Raw genomic sequence first — 20472 nt, forward strand, 5'->3', positions numbered from 1 at the left:
TGTTATGGCTGACGGTTGGGGAGGATGAGAACATTTATAGTTCTGATTTTTGGCCAAGAAGGGCCATTCAAAACTCTGGAAGTGATTTTAAAATGGCTGTCAGCTGACAGCCTGGGTAAAAAGGAACAAACTGTAAAAATTATGTGTGATGAGTTTAAAGATCAAACAAATCATATTAAAGAAGCAAAGAACATAGATTTAACTAGAGAAAGAGTATATATGTCTACAAGGGTGTTCTAATAAGGAAGTGCAAACCAGATATAAATAAGAAATAAGATTTCTTAGTTTAGATGGAAAAACAAGTAATAGAGAAAAGAGAAAATTTGAACACCTTCTAAATTTATTTTCTTTTGGTAGAAATAGATCGGATTTTTTTAAAGGTGAGATGAAAGTTTTAAAAGCAAGTAAAAAAGTTCAATAATGATTTTGAAAGGATAGCTTGCTTTCTAAAGTGCATTATTTCATAAATCTCTGAATTCTGCACCTTACTATCTTAAATGTAATTATTATGTTTAAGATATGGAGAAAAAAAGTGGTTTATTTGGTTTTTTTTCATTTTAGTGTATTTAATTATTGAAATTTAGGATTTAAGTGTTTCACGAAATATTTTCATTATGATTAATTACTCGTATTTGTTTGCAGAAATTTCAAGACATAGAAGAAATGCACCTGCTTCGTATGAAAGAGATTATACAGTCATTATCAAATACCATAAAAGAAATTCATTTGCAAATAGGAGAGGTATTTTTATACTATATTTAGATCATGCTTTGTGTTTTTCCTTAACTATTAAATGGAATATTTTTAACTTTGTGAAATTCAACATAAGCTCAAATTTCCATGGCTTCCTGTTGCATTTTTAAGTTTAGTGTCACAAGATTAACAAAATAAGTCTGGATAAATTATGTCTTCACAGAAAACAAAAGATTAGGACAATTTGAAGAATTTTTACTGTATTTCTAAATTCTACTTTCTGAATATTAATTTAGAACTCATTTAATATAGAATTTGGATGCTACTTTTTAAATTAGAGCTAGAAATTATATCATTCTGAGTTTCCAAATATTTTATATTCTTGGATTTTATGAAAAAAAGATATTTAGTAACAGAAGCTTTTATAATATCTTTTGTTTAGATGGAATTTGGTTTAATTTATAATTTTTACAAGCAGTTCTTTTTTTAAAATTTATTTTTCAAGTCATTTTATTTGCTTACACTTTAGTATTGAGGTCTCCTGCTAATAAGTGATCATCACAAGGGTCATGTGGTTTATTTATAAAGTATATGCATATCCTGCCTTGTTGGAAAAACCTATTAACAGCTGTAGGACCAAAACAACATGTTATTAGACCAAAACTAATACAACAAAGTAATGCTTTTTACTCCAACAGGTGGGAGTTGTGATAATACAGTAGTAACAGTTCACACCCTAAACTGGTGCTGGCTGAAAAAAGACTAAAATGTCTTCCTGACATTATAGTGGGATATGTTGCTGACAAATTCAGAAAATTATATATACAAAAGTTGTTTAACATGGAAGAAATAGAAGTAAAACATAAATATGTCATTTCATTTTTTTGTTTGTAGTGTATCCACACGTGCTAATACCACAGCAAAGAGAAGGGTTTCCTAGATAAAATATGTGTTGTTTTCTCTAAGTTCTGTAATGTATTTTAGAGGGAAGGTTTTTGAACCTTAACTATAGCAAAAGCTACTTTTTAAAGCTAATCACTTTTTTTTTTTTTTGAAGGTGCATGAAGAGTTTATTAATAACATGACAAATACTACAGTTGAGAGTTTAATACAGAAATTTGCTGAGTCAAAAGGAACCGGCAAGGAAAGACCTGGTAAGAGATTAAAACTAATAGAATAGGAAATGTTAGCTTTAAAACTGGAAATTTCCATTCCTAATGAAAGGTCAAACCCATATTTGTATGTACTTTTAATATATGTTCAAGTTCTCAGTATTCATTAACTTTGATATTAAATGGTCCATAGAAATTAGTAATGCAGAATTCATTATGTGAATGTAGTATTTGTGTTCATAAAGCTTGGTGGTTTATAGTTCTATACTGCTAAACTATGCTGTTTCCTGGAACATCAGGGAAATTGGTCAAGAAGCTCTAGTTCCTTGTACAAACTACATGTTGTCTGCTACGTGTTTCTTGTACAAACTGTGATTCTGCATAAATTCTATTTCAGAACTTTATTCTGTATAAACATATTCATAACAGATGACTATAAAGCTGTTTATTGAACTATTGGAACAGTTTCATCAGTTTGTTCAACTTACCAAATTATCATTTTAATAGATATGCAATAACTATTTTTTTATAGAATGTATTTTAATGTATAATAATGTGTATTGCTTCTTTATTAAGAAGCAAATTGAATAGTACTTTCTGAAGGTACAGCTGGTTGGGTGTGGTAAGACATTCCTGGAATGACATAAAAAGGCATTCTCACAGTACTGCCTATATAGTGTCACTTTAATATTGGCATGAATATACAGTCACTAGATGTGTAAATACAGGAATTAGTAGTACTGTTTCCTTCAGCCCTGGGAGTCCTCACTAGTATCTCTGTCTTCTAGTAGAAGAACACAAAGATTTTTTTTGCCAGAGCAAGAATATACATACCAGAGTAGATAATGAAAATTTCTAATAAACTGTTAAATATTATTAGGTATCTTGCAATGTGTCTGTGAGGTGTTTTTAACATGCCATTGTTTCATATTCTTTCTGTGATCCTCTAATGCTGATATCCAAGTGGGCTGAGGTAAGATTACATCTGGAACAATTTTTGAAAATTTTCTGTGTAGTTATCAATTTTTCAGTAAAGATCAAAAAGAAAAAGTGTAGGTATCAAGTTCAGTTCGTCTGAAATAGGACAAAGACGTGACAATTTCAAACCTCTTTGATTAGCTGCTGCCAAGATGTCATGGCTAATGATCTCCATCTTGCTGGGTTTTGACTGGCTGGTTTACAAAGATCCTTCCTAATTTGCCCTAGAACATTGAGCTTCAAGTCATCCATGCTATTAGTGTGTGTTTTGCCAGACAACATTGTAATTTTAAGAGAAATAATACTTCACTTTTTAAATTAATGGAGAAATTACATTACATTTTATACTTGCTGCTTTGCAGTTCTTCAAATCCCATCTATGCTCTCTGGGGCTAAGTAAAAACTTCTTCAAATGTATTCTAAGAAAGTTAAGTGAAATATTTTAAGGAAAGATAACACATTTAGTGTGTAAATGTATGTAGCTCGAATGTTATTTTTATGGTATTAAATTATTGTATTGATATCAACTTTGGCAAGCAGTCATGGTGCAGTGAGAAAGCGTAATCAAATTCAGCCACAAAAGAATACAAATTCACAAGAAGTTTTGAAGTGTTAAAGAGTAGCAACATGGACCATTAATGATGTTAATTATGCTTACTGCTTCTAATATATTTGTTTTATTATCTTAATATCATGAAACTTTGACAGTTTGAGAGATTTGGAAGGCAAAGTGTGAGGTATCAGCCTTATGAGAATGAAAAGGAAACATCCACTGTTAAGGACTGCTTTTTCTTTATTAAACCCTTAATTTTTTGCGTCTGAGAACTCTTGATGGTGAAAAGATATTAATGGAGCAAATGTTGAAAGTCGGTGGGATGTATTTATTGATTAGGCTGAACATAAAAATCTAAATATTCAATGTAAAAATCTGGTACTGACTTAGCTTACAAAACAAATGCAGAAAAACTGTCTTCTGGATGTCACTATTGGTTCTGACCTAAATCTGTTTAAAAGTAATACTTTAAAATTCCCCCGGACTAGGCTTTTTTTCATCCATATTATTTGTGGGTTCCTATGATAAGTGAGATGGTGAATACTTTCAGATATAATAAGCTAAAAAGGCAATGCATAATGAAGTATTTTAGTTTATTTTGGTGTATTATATCTATTTATAGTTCTTTGCAGCTGAGTTCACTTGCTTTTCTTTATATTTGTAAAAATCAGAATGAATCTAAAATTAAGTACCAATGAGGACTGTTTTATTATGGAGAACTACAGACCATTTACAGTGAAGTTTATTGCATATCTGAAATGTATCTCTTCAGTGATGACCTCTTTACCAGAATATATGGGCTCCCTCTGGTGGCTTATTTCTTCCAGCACATTGTACAAGGGCATCTGAAATTCAACTTTTCTTGTACAAATAACAGATTTTCTTTCAAACAGTAATGCTTTGTGAGAGTTTTTTAATTCACTCAGGAACTTCTTTACAATGGTTCTTTTTGCATTGCTATCTAAATGACTTACCTAGTCAGCTTTATAACCTGTGTCTCACTGAATTTGTTTTAGCTTTTTCTTTTTTAAATCAGTTTAGAGTTTATAGGTTTTAATAACACAATAGTTGAAGAAGTAATAATTTTTGTTTTCTGACTTCCATTCAGTGTAAAAAACCCCAAAACTAAAGACCAAATCACTTACATTCAGTTGCAAATCTTTAATTTTAACTAAAAAGAAAGTCTCTTAGTGTAAAACACTTAAAAACAAAGCTGGCAGAACCAGTAAGGCTTCAGATCAGAATTTAATGTGTTCCCTGAACTGCCTCTAACATCTGCCAGAACCAGGATGACATCAAAGAATGGGACCTTATGTGGTCCTTATGAGATTTAACAAGACCAAGAGCAAGATGCTACACCAGGGTCAGGGCAACTTCTGGTACCAACACAGGCTGGGGATGGACAGATCAGAGCAGCCCTGCCCAGAAGGACTTGGGGGTGCTGGTGGGTGAGAGGCTGGACATGACCCAGCCATGGCACTGCCAGCCCAGAGAGCCAAACGTGTGCTGGGTGCATCCAGAGCAGAGTGGGCAGCAGGGCCAGGGGGATTCTGCCCCTCTGCTCTGCTGAGACCCCACCTGCAGTGCTGCACCAGCTCTGGGCTCCCAGCACAGGAAGGACATGGAATTGTTGGGGTGGTCCAGAGGAGAGACACCAAGTTTATTAAGACACCTCTCCTGTGAGATCAGGGTAAGAGAATTGAGGCTGTACAGCCTGGAGAACAGTATGCTCCAGGAAGAACTGATTGTGGCCTTCCATTACTTAAAACAGCCGTATAAGAAAGACAGGGGCAAGAAAATAGGGCCTGTAGTGATATGGCAAGAAGTAATATTTTTGAGCTAAAAGACAGTAAATTCAGACTAGATATAAGTAAGGCATTTTTTATCATGAGGGTAGTGAAACACTAAAAGTGTTTTACCCAAAGAAGGGGTAATTTTCCCATCCATGGAACCATTCACGGTCATGTTTGACAGGACTCTGAGCAACCTGATCTTGCCCAAGATGTCTCTGCTCAGCACAGTGGGGTTGGACTAGATGTGCTTTAGAAGTCCCTTCCAGCCCAAACCATTCTAGGATTCTATAATATGTTCCTGATGTTAGGTTTAATAGCAGATTCAGTGCCATCAGTTGGAAGATGCTTAATCATTCATATGGTCTTGCAATGTTCATCAAAACTTGCCTGCTTCTGACTGATTGGTTTCCTGTTTGTTATAGTCTGTTGCTTCATATTCCTTGGAAAATTAATTTATTGTATGGTGGAAAATATCTGCTTTTCTTCCAAAGTATATTTAAATCAATAGTGGAAGTGATATCAGAGTAATCTTATTCCAGATTAATGACATATCAGTGAGCTCTAGCTATAGATACTTAACCTTCTATTAATCTGTTAAAAAATTGATTTGTTCCAGTGTGTGGTGTTGGTGCACAAGACCAAAGTTAAGTTTAAGCTTATGTTCTTTTTAGATTTTATATTTGAAATTGTTGGGTTAGTATCAAATATCTTTTTAAAAGTTAGTGAATGCCTATATATCTGTAGTTGTAGTTTTAATTTAAGTTACTGAATTACCATGTCCTCTTTTCAAATATGGGGAACTAAATGTATGTGTTTGTTCCTGCATTAGTTTTTTGCTCACTACATAGTTCTCCCAGAAGGCTCCATCCAGCCTGGCCTTGAACACTTTCAGAGATGGGACATCTACAGCCTCTCTGGGCAACTCATTCCAGCACCCTCACAGTAAAGATTTTCAGCAACCTCAGAGTAAAGAATTTCGTTCTAGTGTTTAATCTAAACCTGTGCTCCTGTATGTTAAGGTTATTGCCTTCTTCCTATGCCCATGAGAAAAGGCCTTCTTCAACCTTTCTTGTAGGCCCACTGTAAGTAGTAGAAGGTATTCTGAGTTCTCCATGGAACCTTCTATTCCTCAGGCTGAACAGCCCCAACTCTCTCAGCTTTTCCTTGTAGGACAGATGCTCCAGACCCTCTGATGAATATAGTTGCCCCCCTCTGAAGTCAATTCAGCGGGGTATCATTTTGTGCTGGAGACCCCAGAGCTGGATGCAGTACTACAAGTGGGGTGTCACCTGAATGGAGCAGAAGATAGAATACCCTCTTGTCCTCCTGCCCACACTCTTTTGGATGCAGTTCAGGATACAACTGGCTATCTGGGCTGTGAGTGCCCATGACTGAGTCATACTAAGCTGCTTGTCCATGAACACCACCACATCTTTCTTTCAGAAGGCTGCTCTCAACCCATTCTCTGCCCAGCCTGTATTTGTGCTTAGAATTCCGTGGCCTGGAATCCTGCAGTTGGCCTTTTTGAATTTCCAGAGGTTTGCACATGCCCATCCTCTTGGGCCTGTTCTAGGTCCCTCTGAATGGCATTCCTTCTCTCTAGTGTGTCCACCATGCCACCACACAGCTTAATATCACTGGCAAACTTGTTGAGGGTACTCCCAGCTGTCCATATCACTGACAAAGATGTTACACAGCACCAATCCCAATACTGATCTCCTGAGGAACACCACTTGTCACTGCTTTCCACTTGGACATGGAACTTCTGATGGCAACTCGTTGAGTGCAACCATCCAGCCAATTCTTTATCCACCAAGTGGATCCCTGCCAATTATATGTATCTCCAGTTTGCAGAGTAAGATATCATGCAAAACACTGTCAAATGGTTTGCAAAATACAGATAGATGACATGGGTTGTTCTTCCCTTATTACAGTGATGTAATCCCATTGTAGAAGGCCTTTGTCTTCATTAATTTCTTGTGGTATCATTGTTAGTGGTTTGTTCCATTTGGTACCCTTGTTAGTGGTAGTTTGTTCCTCTGCTTTTCCCCTTTTTTCTTAAAAATATTAAAAATGAAATCAATTCTATTGTAATGCAGATTTTTAAAATGGAAAGCCTTAGGTTTGCTCTCTAGTTCTCCAATGAAACAATTATACAATTGTCATATGCAGATGACAATTACTACAATGATGACAATATGCTGTGCCATTATTTAGTTTGAGAAAAGCATTGGGTCGTTTTCAGCTGTAGTCATTTTTTAAGAAGTATTGGTTTTGTACTAGCTTGATCTGTGTTTCACAATCTGTAAGCCCATAAAAATACTTGTCTCCTTTCATTATCCATTCAGTAAATTTAAACTTTTTACAGGGCCTTAAAGAGGTTTGCATTTAAAAAAAATATTGAAAACTGACACCTGCAATTCATCTACTCTTTGATAACAATACTTTACAAAGTTTATTTTCAACAGTTGCTGTTGGTCAGCCATCACTGACTTTTGCACTTACAGTAAAGTATTTGACTTTTGTTTCTCTTGTCATTTTAGATATTATATGTATGTATACTATAATATAGTACAAATATTTTTATTAAAATGGTTATTCCATAGATAACAAGATTCAGAAAGAACAGACGTAGTATTTCTATTCTATTTCTTCCTTCCACCAAATGCAAAAATTGACAAATTGGTCAGTAACCAATACTGCTGATTAAAAAAAAAAAGTTTAGCCTGTTGATTTTTGGACCTGTTAAAGACCTATTTTATTTTATTTGCCCATGCAGAAGAAATAGTTTCAAGACTCCAGTAATAGAAAAGAGTAAGGTCATGCATGTCAAGTGGAGACATAATTTCTAAATGACAAAAAAATCCTAAATTACGTTCTGGAAATGGTATTAAGTAGACTAAGTCGATACATTTTTCAGTGAGTTAGAACTGCTATAATGTCAGGATCGCTACTTTTTCACAAGGTAGCACATACCAGCAAAAAAAATCCTGGCACTTTCCTTAGTGTGTTAGCGATCATTTTCTGTTCTGAGAGACCGCATTTGGGAGCTGTGTCTGTTAGCAGACATCATCAAGCATTGAAGCTTCAAGTTTAATAAACATCTAAACCCCAAATTTTACCTAGCCTTTAATTCAACTGATTTCTGATTCCATGAACTTGACAGAATTATTTTATTAGAGTGTTTCATGTGGCAGTCTGTTGGCAGTGGTGTTAGTGCAAAATTTGGTGTGAATTTATCACACACATGTAGGTGTTTTGCAAATGCCTATTGTGAGCCTTTTAGTCCTAAATGTCATGAGAAGTACTGCTAATGTGTTTTTCCCAAAGCAAATGCAAGAGTGCCAAAGTGAGCTGCAGCACAGGTGAAAGGTAGTGCTGATAGTGTTAAGGCATAGTTGTGCTCACTCCATATTAGTACTCCTATTAAGTTATTTGTGTTACACTGCATGTCCGGAATCTAATAAAGAAATGTACCAAATTAATGAGATCAAACAGTGAGGAGAGAAAAAGAGGGTTAAGTATAAGTTTATTACTCCTAAAAACTTCTAGAAACAAGTTAGAAACAATTCTTTCCCAGAGTTTGAGAGGCAACATCAAGTATTGATGTTTCTTTGATTAAAGCTTACTAGCATTTTGCGTAGTTAAATAATGAACTCCGCTTTGAAAGAAATACTTTAAACAGTACTGGGTGTGGCATTTATTTTTTTCCATGGGTTTGTTTGATAACATAGTAGTTCACAGCACATTTAAAAATACTTTTCTAGGACACTAAACAAGTTACAAAGTAGGTGGAAATAAACACTGAAAATGGTTAATACTGACTTTTGAACAGCTCTGCAGGACATCTTTGAGCTTCTTTTCCACGGGGAAGGGTAACAAAGCAAGTATTTATTTTATGTTCTTGTAAATTATTGTCTTTGTATTTTTTTTTGAATACTGTGAATACTTTAGTGCTGCTGACGCTTGTGGTTAAATGCATAAATAGCTTGGAGTGTCACAATTTCTCAAAGACTGTGCCCACATTCAGATCTACACAGAAGACTGACTGAGGAATGAGCTTAGTTTATCAACACCAACAGTGTCCTAGGAATTCAGCAAAGGATTATTTATAAAGAAAGACAGATTACTGGTGTATTTCAGAAGTTAATTGAAGAAATTAAGTATGAATGTCTTCCAAGGGTCTTATGCAGTAGAACTGTTTTTGATTAGGAGCTACAAGCTGGAAAGCTGTACCAACAAATGTATCTTAATTGCTGTCCTAGATATCTATTTTGTTTCGCCTGCAAAATTTGGTCCTTTCAACAAACTACCAAAGCTTCTGTGGGCTTCTAGTCTGATCTGCCAGCACAGATTTTTAATAAGTACATATATCTAAGTTGTAAACTTGTTTTAGGATGCTATTTATTTATTTTTAATGGTCTGGAGAGTTACAAAGGAGCAAGTTTTATTGAAAAAATGCTTGAATGGAAGTGGAAGAACCATAGCATTGATAAAAGTATCTTAGACAACATCAGTAGGCATAACAGGGCAAAAGCTAGATTGTGAATAATCTAGAGCACTCAGTAAGATAAAGTACTCTTGTCACACTCAAATTTTCTTTCTACAGGCAAGCAAATTAGTTGCAGCCTGACATTTAAAAGAGGTTTTTGGGACTACAGGATGCATTTCAGTAACTTAAATAAGAAGAATGTATTAAATAGATGACAGTCATCAGAAAATGCAGTAGGGTGTGTGATGGATTCTACTATGACCAGAAAAACTGAATAGCTTCAAAACACCTGAAAATAGAAAAAAACATACTGAGATATGTTTTATGCTGATAAAGTGACCTGTACGTTACTTATATAAAAACCATAAATTTTTATGTCAATAGTATTTAGGAAAGGTTGGATATTTTGAACTTATTTATTTGTGGTATATTTTCCTTTTAAAGTAGGAAATGTTCTTTGTTTTCTAATGGAAAAAAGATCTTTTTGCCTGAAAATTCTGGGTACTATGAAATATATTACCCTACTTTTGCTGCTTAAGGTCGCATTAAACATCTTAACCTCTGATGATTTCATGGGCTTAAGTTCAGAATTTCAGTAAGAAATCATACATTTCTTTGTTTACAGGGAGAATGTGTGGCTGCTAAAAAAGATGTGACTCTTTGAAGCTGTCTTTGAAAATATTTACTGACATATACTGAAAAATTTATTGACATATTTACAGTGTCTAGTGTCCCAGAATCTTAGCTGAATCTTCTTAAAAGTGAATGTGTCTTTCATCACTGCATATTTGCATGGTCTTATCTTCAGCAGGTACATCACACACCATGTAGACTGGCAAAGCCATTTGTTACCGATACTTACATATATAGACTAGAATTATGCTCTTGCTTAGTACTTTTTCCATACCTCTCCTTCAGTTTTCATAAGACTGCTACTTTCCATACAATTTGATGGAAAAGGAGAGTGTAGAAATGAGGTTGCTAGAGACAGAATTACTACTCATTTGGAGAGTCAGCAGACAGCTGAGTATGTGTTTGTATGTATTGTGTATGTTGGCCTGCCACATTGCTTGTGATTATTTAAAACCAACCATATCTCACGTCCTGTTGTTCATGCAGTCAGAGAGAAAATATGGAGTGAAGCTGTGGCAAAAGCAAGAGCAGAAAAGGACGAGAAAAGGGGTCATAATGCTCTGCATATTGGTATATTAGCTGACATTATTCTGCTGCACACAGACTCCACTTCCACGGATCATAGCTGAAACTTGCAGTGTTTATTGTCATACTCAGGTGTTGCAGCCTAGATGGATCTCTACCTTGAATCATCCCCCTCTTTGGTACATGTTTCCTGTCTCTTGAAAATTCTTGTGTTACCAGAGCAAAGAAAAATAATTTGTATCTGATGTTTGCCACCTTTTTATTTTAGAGAAAAAAAAATTTGATCTTTCCTTCTTATGATGAACATCTTAATTGATAAGAGTTATTTTAAGGCTACTCAGATTATGATCCTTTGCTGCTTTATTTTTGCTCTGTTGGCCACACAGAAATGGTGTCCCCTGAGTATAAAATACTTGCTGTATTAACATAGATTTTATGCCAAAGTACCAGAAAAGCCTGAGATGGGTAATGTTTCTTTTGATCTGGTGAATGGAGTGCAGGAATGGAAGCCTAGTAGCAGTAACAGAATTAAGGTTAAAATCGATTGTTTGTTTAGATGCTTTCATCATATGTTAATTCTTCATCTGAAAAGATTATTTCTAAGAAAGTGATGTGTATGTTGCTATGATAATTGCCATTATTTCTGATGCCACTATCACCTCTATCTTTTGGGTTGTTTCCTTAAATGAATACTATTTTTTAAAGGAATATTTGGTGAAGCATTCAACATCTCTAGATGCTGTGTTTCAGCTAGGCTGATATATCACTCTGAGGATATAACAGACTAGTTAGAAATTCAGAAATGGTGTGGTGGAACTGTATTTATTGAATTGCATCAAAGGATAAGATTTTAACAGTATTATTTCAGTATTTTCTCTCAGACTGACTATTAGGCCTGGTTTTTTTTTTTGCCCCTTATCCTCTTTGAGGCAAGGAAGAATTAATCAAATCCATAAATTAAGATTTGCTTGTAGTAGTTTGGTACTAGCATCATAACTGTATCACATGTATGAAATTTAGCTCAAAGAAAACAGCTGTTCATCTTTAGTCTGCACTCCTCCAAATAAGATGTGCTTTAATTTGTTTTCTTTTCTTCTTTTTTTTTTTTTTTTTTTTTTTTAATGTAGAATAAGAAGTCCTTTCCTAGGAAAAAAAATTTCTTATTATTTTCTAAAATAATTTCTCATGTATGAACAGTCAATAAAAATAGGAAGCTAATGTTAGAAACATTGATGTTGACAAAATATATTTGAGCTTGCTGGCTTCTGAATTTGAAAGCTTGAAATTTTTTGTTAAACATATCACAGGATCAGATGATAGCAAGAAAAAGATTGCTTGTATGTTTGTGTACATACAAAATTGACCTTTGTGATGCAGCTTGACATCTAAACACTAAAAGCAGTCATTTGTTTTGACAGCAGAATTAATTGAGGCTAAAACAGTCGAAATTCCACTTGTATCAAGCTGTTCATTAGGAACTGCTGTCTGGCTTTAGTGCTGTCAGAAAAATAACCTGTTCTGCTATGATTAAATAGCAGAATGATGGTCGGTCCACTGAATTTGAGAGAGAGGTTGAATAAACTTTCTACTGCGGAAACAATTCAGAAGTGACACGCTGCAAGGGGGGTCAGAATGTGCATTGATATCCAGCTGAGCTGTCAACTGGCACTGAGCCAGGCACGCAAAGCTTTGCCATTTGAAGCAGCATGTGAAGCATATGCAGTTTAAAAAAACTGTCCTCCTTTCATGCATGATTTACGCTCAGAACAAACTTCTGTTTTTGTCGAAAACATGAATATCATTTGTCATTGTATCTATAACTACAGGTATAGATTTATAGAGTATTTTTAAAAGATTTTGCTTGACACAGATATGTTAATGTTTATATGTGCATGCATGTGTGTAAACTGATTCCTTGGGTTGCAGAGAAAGGCAGTGTTGGGAGTGTTCTTAGGGTCTGAGTGTTTCCAGTTACTGAAAGTTAGATGCAGTTAATAGCAATATAGTGTTTCTTTCTGTCATGCATGCGCCCCTTAAGCTAGAAAGGAGACAGTTTTCAAAAGCAGATGCAAATGTAAAGCAGTTCTTATTTGATTTGTTGACTTCTTGATTTGTTTAACTTTTTAGCTCTGTGGGATTTTCCAGTTCATTGATATACTTACTGGGGGCACTTTTTCAGGGTATGACATAATATTATGTTTTCCCTACTAGTAATATTGGTTGATTTTTGGATTTGACTTGTTTATTTAAGAGTCCAAACAATACAATAATTTTTCCCCTCTCAACTGAGGGAAGTATGAATTATATTATTGTTTTGACATTAGCAAAACATTCTCCTGATGTGTTGCTCACAAAAGTTTTATGTAATGTTATGCAGACAGGCTAGAAAATCTGTATCTCAGAGGGTTTTTTTAAGTAGCAGGTATAAGATAGTGGTTATAAAGGTGGTTTCCGTACCTGCCTTGAATATACTCTGAAAGTACTGTTCCCATAGATGTGAGCTAAATATGTAGGAGATTCTGTAATATAATGTACAGTGCAATTACATCTCCTTCATTTGTCTGCCAATAAGAACTTTATCTCCTTATTGCTAGCTGTATACTCTGCCTTTAGTTGCATGAAATCTCACATACTCACAAGCCACTTGTAACAAGAGAAACATTGCATGTAGTTACTGAACAGTCTAGGAGATGCAGCCTGAGATGCAGACTCACTCACTGGTGCTTAAGTTATGAATGCATCACTTGTAAATTATATTAACAAAAATAAAAATTCTCCATTTATGCAAATTACTTTTTCTGTTCCAGCAAAGCAAAGCTTCTTCATTTTCAAGAGCCTAGAAACTGACCCAGTCCTGTTGTATTTGCTTTAGTCTCTTGTCAATTAGCAGCTGTCTGCCTCCTTGTGTTTGTGAAACCATACTCCATTTGCTTTCTCTTCTTGTCCTTATCTGTTCCAGTTGGTAGAATATTGTGAGCATTAAAAAACTCAGCATAGCTTGTGATGATGCTTGCCGGAAATTTTTTTGTACAGTTAGAGGAGCTTACTGATTTTTGACGCCTGCTTACTTTGTAGAATACTACATTTCTCATTAACAGCCAGATAGCTAGGTATATATTCTTAAGTTAGTGAAATCCCACTAGATACTCATGTCTCTTTCTGTTACAGAGGCTAACCCTACATTTATACGCTGTATTTATTAATTTTTTTATATTCTGTTTGTCTAAAGTATCAAATACATACAAGTCTATGTAGAGGTATTTGAGGTGTTAAAGGCAGTGTTACCAATGTAAGAATTAATTTAGCAGCAGGCAGAGTAGACTTTTTGAAAGTTGTGCTCTCCTTGCAACAGAACATTGATTTAGAGACCTTTGCAGGGATTGGTCGAGATCTCAGCTATAACTTTTTATTACTCAAAAAAAGTCTTGAAAAGTCTTTTTGATTTTTACAATACTGCTGTGGTTCTAGAATTTGTTTTTGTCTTCATATGAGTGCTTGATAATAGGCTTCCTTCTCAATTCACTTTATTGTCTTGTTATGAGAAAAAGATCAAAGGAAATTTTAGTGCTTTGATTGCAGTACTGCCAAATAGCAGTGTTATCAGCATTATCACCTGCACTGCACTGTGGCAACATTTAGATGGTTTTTTCAGTGTTTTAGGCTACCATATAGCATGGACTCTCTCTCTCTAGAGACTGCTTCAGGGAATGACTTCAGTCCCCAACATCAACACTACTGAAATGTGAAGCAACTGCTTTTCTTTCTTTAAATATTGCAATGGACAGTGAACTTGTTTACTTGCATCAAAAGTTTTAGCCATTGTAATCATCCAGATTTTGAGCTGAAGTCTTTCTTGGTGTTAAGCATTTGTCTACACTACAATATTTGGGCACAAGTCTGTTCTGAAAACTTTCTGCCTTATAGAGGCAATGCATCCACTGTAAAATTTTCATGTTGTTATTACAGAAGGTATTGAGATAGCAGGACATTAAGTTTGCATGTTTTGACTTCCATTTGTATATTACATCAATAACATTCTCCATTAATGACAATCCACTGGTAGTTCTTGACTGTAGCAACTTCTGACTTCTTGACTTCTGATTAAGGAATCAGAAAAATAGACATTACGGTGTTGCAGAGGAGGAAGCTTTCTAAGTTGTCAATTTTTAGAAGTTTGGGGGATTTTTTTGCAGTTCTATCGCAGCTGCTTTTGTTTCCGTGTTCTACATGGACAGTGGGCAATGCTGAAATGCTGGAAAATCCAAGGAATGCTGTTTGAAGTCCTTATTGATGCTATGCTCCCGTAACAGTATGTGCACCTAAGGCCTTCTGGCTGACTAGGAGACTGCAAGTGGTTCTAGCAGGGACAGCATGGTGACAACACACAGTGCTGGCTGAACAACAGTATTTTCACTTCTTTGGACTCAAAGACATCTGCCCACTGGAGACTCCAGCTGTTATGCAGGCTACTGAAAGCTTCTCACAGCTATCCTGTTTTCTAAATTAGTACACTAATTTAGTGTGCCATAGGAAATGTCTATTTCTGAAATGTTACTTTGATTTAAAAATACCCAAGGCAAAATATGATATTCTTTATGGCAAAAATATACGAAGAACTGTTGGGAGGTTTGAAGTTACAGAACAAAACTTGTCATAAAATTTAAAACTATTGCAAATTTCACTCTGCTCCATTTAAAAAGGCAAGCTGTATTCACAGATGTAGAAATATTCTTAGTTGTAAGGCACCCACAAGGATCATCAAATCTAGCTCTTAACTGAATAGTCCATAGAGAGATAGTAACACCAACACAACCTTGGTGCTACTAGCACTGTGCCCTCACCAGCTCAGCTAATTAGAGACAGCCACTGACATGAATTTCTGAAATTCCAAAGGAAGAAGGGCCCTGTACAAATTTTAGGAGGAAAGATAAATTACTACCAAAATAGGGTTTTGAATTTTAACTAATTGACATGATGTCTGTGTGCTTCTCTAGTAAGGAAGAATGTGTCTTCAAATAAAAATTCTTACAAAGTGTAAGAACCTCACCTTTAAAGGCAAGTGTTTTAGCCAAGCATAATGGAAAAAAATAGAGGAACTTGAATGTCTAGTTAAAGAAAATATTTTCTTTCTGCTTATTTTAGAAGTGGAAGTTAAGATACTGATCTGAAATATGGATGAGCTATACTTGAGCCTTCATTATTTCTTTTAATCATTGGTATAAAAGTCTTAAAATTCAGGGGTTCACTCTTACTAGCTGGAAAGTGTAATGCAATGGCGGAATTCTGAAAAATCCTGAGTATTTTATTCCTCTGAATATTTAAGTCTCAGTGTTTGCAGGTTTATTTCTTTTATTTTGGGTATGAGTGTGATTGTTTTGACTTTTAAAAATTTTTTTCCTAGCAAAATGAGACTATGTATAGAAACAAGAAACAGAAGTAGTTGAATCATTAGCAAAGTGATGAAAAATGAGAGGTCTGAAGTCTAGTTCTGAAGCTGTAATGGTTGTGTTCTTCAGCTTCTACATTTGATGGCATTTTTATGAATGACTTGCTTATCCTTTGAACACTAGTTTAATTTTGTAAAATAAAATGTTCATTACATCAATATGGAGATGTAGACGTGCAGTTATGAAAAACAGTTTTCCTGTCCTTTTGTTTTACAAGATACCCAGGTTTGCTTCGTTTTGGAGCATGCTGACTTTGTTTTACTGTAGCAACAGCGGAGAGCAAGGGAGAAAGGATTGGAAGACCAGCTTAAAATGCACATGTGTTTATGATGTGTAACAGATTGAGAGAGCTGTTAGGAAATTGCATCTTGTCTTGCTATACTGAATAATTAGACTTGCATTTGAAGTAATTTACTGATTGAAACTTAAAGGGCAGTTAAGACTGCCATTTGAGATTTGTCTTTTAAAATTCTGCTTTCAAGAGCATAAGTTGGAGGCCCAAAAATTACATTATGATAAGTGAGATATTGATGTGTTCTAGTCCAAAATTCTGATCCTGCTGTTTGTCAAACATTTAGATTTGTTTTTACTGACTGGGAAAATTTTTCAAACTCAGTCATATATAAATCAATAGTATATATACAGTATATATATATAGTATATATAACAGTATATATAAATCAATACTTTCAGTGTGCTGAAATTAAAAAAAAAAAAAGAAGAAGTATTTTTCCCCTTTGTCTTATCTGTAATATATCTGTATATAAACTTGTGTGCATGCTATCAAAATGTTTGCAGAAAGGTAAGTAATAACCATTGTGGCACAGTGATAGCATGCTAAACCTTTTCTTCTGTGGATATAGCTACAAGATAATCCAACATGGCCTAGAAGAAAAGACACTTGCCTGCATGTGCTCTCTGTTCCACAAGTGCTGCTATGATTCTGTCATTTCCTGGACAAGGTCCTACAGAAACTTTTGCTGTTTTCTATACACTTGCTCCCTAAAGTGTCTCATAGTGGGATTAAATAAATTCTAGACCTAGCCAGATTGAATAAATGAGGTTTAGAACATGAATTTGCAGTGGCAACTGACTGTTAATATGTGGCAAATATAATGTGTGGAATGAATTTGCTTAGATCCAGAAATTGTGGAATTTAATTGGTGTTTGCTGCTTTTTTTTTCTTTTTTTTTTTTTCTCTCCTGTTGAGTCTTGCAGATTTTTGAAAAAAAAAGCGTTATTGCTGTGTTTAAGATTTTACATGCCACTTCTAGCTATGCAGGCAATTTGCTATGGAGAGGAAATACTAGGACTAGCAATGTAGAGTGAGCAAAAGTGTAACTTTCGAAATTAGGCCTATAGCTTCTCTTTTTTCATTTTTACTTATACAACTCAAATGAACTGTAGTTAGATGATACTGGTATTTCAATTTTTCAGTATGAAAGAGTGAAAAAATGCTTTACTTATATGATTTTGCTGTATCTTTGGCCATTGGCAGAGTAGTTGTGCCTTTCAGTTACTACCAACATTTGTAATTAGATAATCTTGTATTTTCAGGAAATATTGTTGCCATTAAAATAGATTAAATTTGACCTAATGTTTGTCTTCATTGTCCTTTCTTTAAGGCCCTATTGAGTTTGAGGAATGTAATACATCCAGTGTAGCCGAAGGTGAGTTGCCATAGCATAGTTATTTGCATGGGAATGCTGTGGATAACTGCTGAACTGTGACACAAAGGGTACTCATTGTGTATAACTTTAAAATGATCTAGTAGATTAAAATGCAGTTTTTGTTTTGAGAAACAAACTTCAGTGACAATAAAACCTATAAAACTTTCATAAGATTAATACATGAAGGGCAGGCAATTTTAGTGTTTCTTACAAGTATGCTTTGGCTAAGGCTTGCCTTTGCAGAGGTTTGGGTTTTATTCACTTATGAATGTGTTGTAGCTTAATTTAAAAGTGTAAAAATATGGCCTGGGCTCTTCCATCATTACTGTATCTGTTAAACTAAGGCTGATGTATGTTATGATTGCAAACTCTTTATTGGTGCAGCTTATTTTGCTTAGAGGGTTGTTTTCAGTGGTTAAGAACTGTTTTCTTTCCATAAGCTGTATCTTTACCTGTGGGACAGAGGAGTCAGCAGCACAGCTATAGCATCTAAAAACTTTTAAGTTGCCAAGACTTCAGCTGAGACTTAAAATCTCTTCTAACTGAAGCAGAGAAGATCCATGTTCAGCAACTGCTCTCATGCTCCGTTTGCCATTGTTTTGGGCTGCATAAGGCAGAGAAAAAATAAAGCCCAGACATTTAAAAATAATCTTGGAGAAAATTTTGTGCCTCAGTATATATTACTGACTCTACAGCTACCTGGTTTGAGAAGTTTGGACTTACTGAAAATTTCTAGGAGCAGAGAGGTTCCTTATGCACTGTATAAGGTATTTGTGTAAAGGTTATAATAGAGTGCTTAAATTGGCAGTGGTTTAATTTTAGAAGCCAAGTTATTTCTACCACTCTACTGAAAAGAGAAAAGCATGCTGTCGATAGTATCATGCATCAAAACCAAACTGTAGACTAGTTGGATCAGATGCTTGCATTTAGTCATTTTGTTTGTCAGTCTGCATTGCCTCAGCAAATATTGTGAAGAAGCAGATGTGGCAGTAAGTCAGAGAATATTAAAGTGTGTTTTAGTTTTAGTACATTAAATGGGAATGAAAGCAAACTTTTTTCAGTACTGTAGCTGTATGTATCCAGTTCTAAAAGCAGGGATGAAACAAAAGGGAAGAAGTATAATTCCAGAATCAGTGAGTATTGGAGCTGGACATAGTGCTGTGAAATCATCAACTCACATCAGCTGGAAGGCCAAGAAACAATCTTGTTTTTAACAGGACCAAGATCCTACTTTTGAGAAAGGAAAGGAGCTTATAGCTCCCAGGAACACACAGGGAAATAATGACAGGGTGTTGAAGTGCTGTGGTTGGGGAAGGCAATGTTCAGTTTCTCATCCTTAGCTTTCCAGGATCAACTGGAGCAACAGCTCCTGTTGAGTTTCTGTGAGCAGAGACCTCTTCCTCAAAACTGTCTATTAAAAAACTGTCTGTATACCCAACTTGGGGATCCAAACTATTGTTTTTAAGGATTTTGTTACTAATGTGTTTAACCCTATATTGATTTCTTCTTTTTAAATTGCTATTTTACTTAAGGCAAATTGGAATAATGTTACCTTAATTTGGCTCCATATCTATTTCCACTGCATACCTGTGGCAGCATTTAAAAGATTGGCATTCATATGCATCTGTGTTACTAAATATGCATTTATCTCTCTGATTGGTAAATGAAGAGTGTTTGTTCCACAGGGATAAAACCACGGAAAAGGAAGCCTTTTGGCTTATCAGGAATAATGAAAAAGGAAAAAGATACTGAATCTGTGTAAGTATATTTCCACTCTGAAGCCTTGTCATGTATGAAAACTAGCAACGGGAATAAAAATTAGCTGATATTTAAGCAAAAAAAAGTGTTTAGAAAAACATCACAGTTATTTATGACTTTTGTGACCAAGGATTTTATCTTAAATAAAAGCAGGAGTGTATTCATAGTAGTCAACTCATGTTTTATTCTTTCCTACACAGGTAAGTAGTTTTCTGTTCTTCTACATTTCAGCATTGTATATAATGTAACTCACATTAATCCTAATCCTGTACATGGTAAAAGTGGATGGCTGTGTTTGCAGCATTAAAGCTTCAGTTATTCTTCTGGGAGAAGAACTTCTACCTATACTGTTGAAGGACAGAAAAATGCAGTCTATCATGAGTGCACCCCAATCTCAAACACTATCATTCTAGCTCAGGATTGATGTCCCAAATATACCCTTTGCCATATTCTTTGCATGTGCTCAGTCTCCTAGCAGTTAAATATCTGTAAAAAGTGAGTTTACATATAAGTTCTGAGGTGAATTAGTCACATATTAGTCTATATTAGTATTTATGGTCAGTATATTTTTTTCATAATTTCTACATGTATTTTCTCAAAAAGTTAGCTTACAATTTGACGAACTTGACAACATAGAAATACTCCCAGAGGCAACAGCTGCATACATACTTTTAAAAATTACTTTTAAAGTATTTTACAAGTGTTAGTTTTTTTAACATACTGCTGAAAAAATTCATGACCTAAGAACAGCAGGTGCTAGTAGTATTTTGTTTCTATATTCACACACTCTACAAAACTGATTAGATTCTGAGATCAGA

General features: G+C 34.9%; 1 protein-coding gene across 3 annotated transcripts in view; it reads left to right on the top strand.

The window, feature by feature from the left end:
• Window positions 1-20472, top strand: part of FCHO2 (FCH and mu domain containing endocytic adaptor 2) — an 80582-nt gene that overhangs the window by 21728 nt on the left and 38382 nt on the right. For all 3 annotated transcript variants that reach the window (XM_079330011.1, XM_079330012.1, XM_079330013.1), the window contains exons 7-10: window positions 643-741; window positions 1751-1847; window positions 17852-17896; window positions 19582-19654. In XM_079330011.1, coding sequence (XP_079186137.1) covers window positions 643-741; window positions 1751-1847; window positions 17852-17896; window positions 19582-19654 — 314 coding nt within the window. The remainder of the gene's footprint in view (window positions 1-642; window positions 742-1750; window positions 1848-17851; window positions 17897-19581; window positions 19655-20472) is intronic.

The sequence above is a fragment of the Erithacus rubecula genome, assembly GCF_903797595.1.
Source record: "Erithacus rubecula genome assembly, chromosome: Z".
In the NCBI taxonomy this organism is placed as follows: domain Eukaryota; kingdom Metazoa; phylum Chordata; class Aves; order Passeriformes; family Muscicapidae; genus Erithacus; species Erithacus rubecula.